At 70.0% G+C, this 746-nt stretch overlaps 1 protein-coding gene across 2 annotated transcripts in view; it reads right to left on the bottom strand.

Moving 5' to 3' along the window:
• ST3GAL4 (ST3 beta-galactoside alpha-2,3-sialyltransferase 4) overlaps nucleotides 1–746 on the bottom strand; it is a 10,218-nt gene continuing 9,472 nt past the window's right edge. For both annotated transcript variants that reach the window (XM_014588825.1, XM_014588827.1), the window contains exon 10: nucleotides 1–226. In XM_014588825.1, the coding sequence (XP_014444311.1) occupies nucleotides 140–226 (87 nt within the window). In that variant the 3' untranslated portion in view covers nucleotides 1–139. The remainder of the gene's footprint in view (nucleotides 227–746) is intronic.

Here is a 746-nt window from a genome sequence, read left to right as displayed (position 1 = left end):
CGGTCAGGCCTGGCCAGTCCCAGGACCCGTGCCCAAATCAGGGAGGCGGGTCTGAGTGGGTCACAGTGGCACTGAGCACCCCACAGCCACGGGGCTCCCCCACCGGGAGCAGACGGCCAGTGGCCCAGCTCTTGTCCGCTCAGAAGAACGTGAGGTTCTTGACCGCGCCGATCTCGAGCATCCGCTTGATGGCCAGAGCCTCCTGAGAGACGTTGTGGCCCGAGCCCTGTGGGGACAGCCAAGGACGCGCCTGAGGCCCAGGGCCCCGAGGCCTCCCTGCCCTTGCCGTGGCTGCACAATCCTGAGGGGCACCCTCCCATGGCTCTCAGGAGGGAGGTGGCCCTAGAGCCTACCCCCGGGGGGACACCCACCTAGGGCCCAGGAGCCTTGGCGCCAGTTCTGGGTCCCCAGGCTTGGCATGCCACTCTGCCCTGCACTGCCTTCTCTGCCCCAGGCCCTATGACTGTGTGAGCCCAGCCCGGCGCCGCCAGGCCCGCGGACCACCTACCATGCGCTGCCGAACCACCTACCGCCCCCCGGGCCTGCGGACCAGCTACTACACCCTGGGCCTACGGACCACCTACCACCCACCGGGCCTGCGGACCACAGGCCTGCGGCCCACCGACAACCCCCCACGCCCCGGGGCCTGCGGACCACCTACTGCCGCTGGGCCTGTGGACCACCTATCCCTCCCCCGCCTGCGGACCACCTACCACTCGCTGCCAACCACATACCGCACCCCACCA

Source organism: Tupaia chinensis, unplaced genomic scaffold (genome assembly GCF_000334495.1).
Source record: "Tupaia chinensis unplaced genomic scaffold, TupChi_1.0 Scaffold000037_4, whole genome shotgun sequence".
NCBI lineage: Eukaryota > Metazoa > Chordata > Mammalia > Scandentia > Tupaiidae > Tupaia > Tupaia belangeri.
This window is presented reverse-complemented; position numbering and strand designations above follow the sequence as displayed.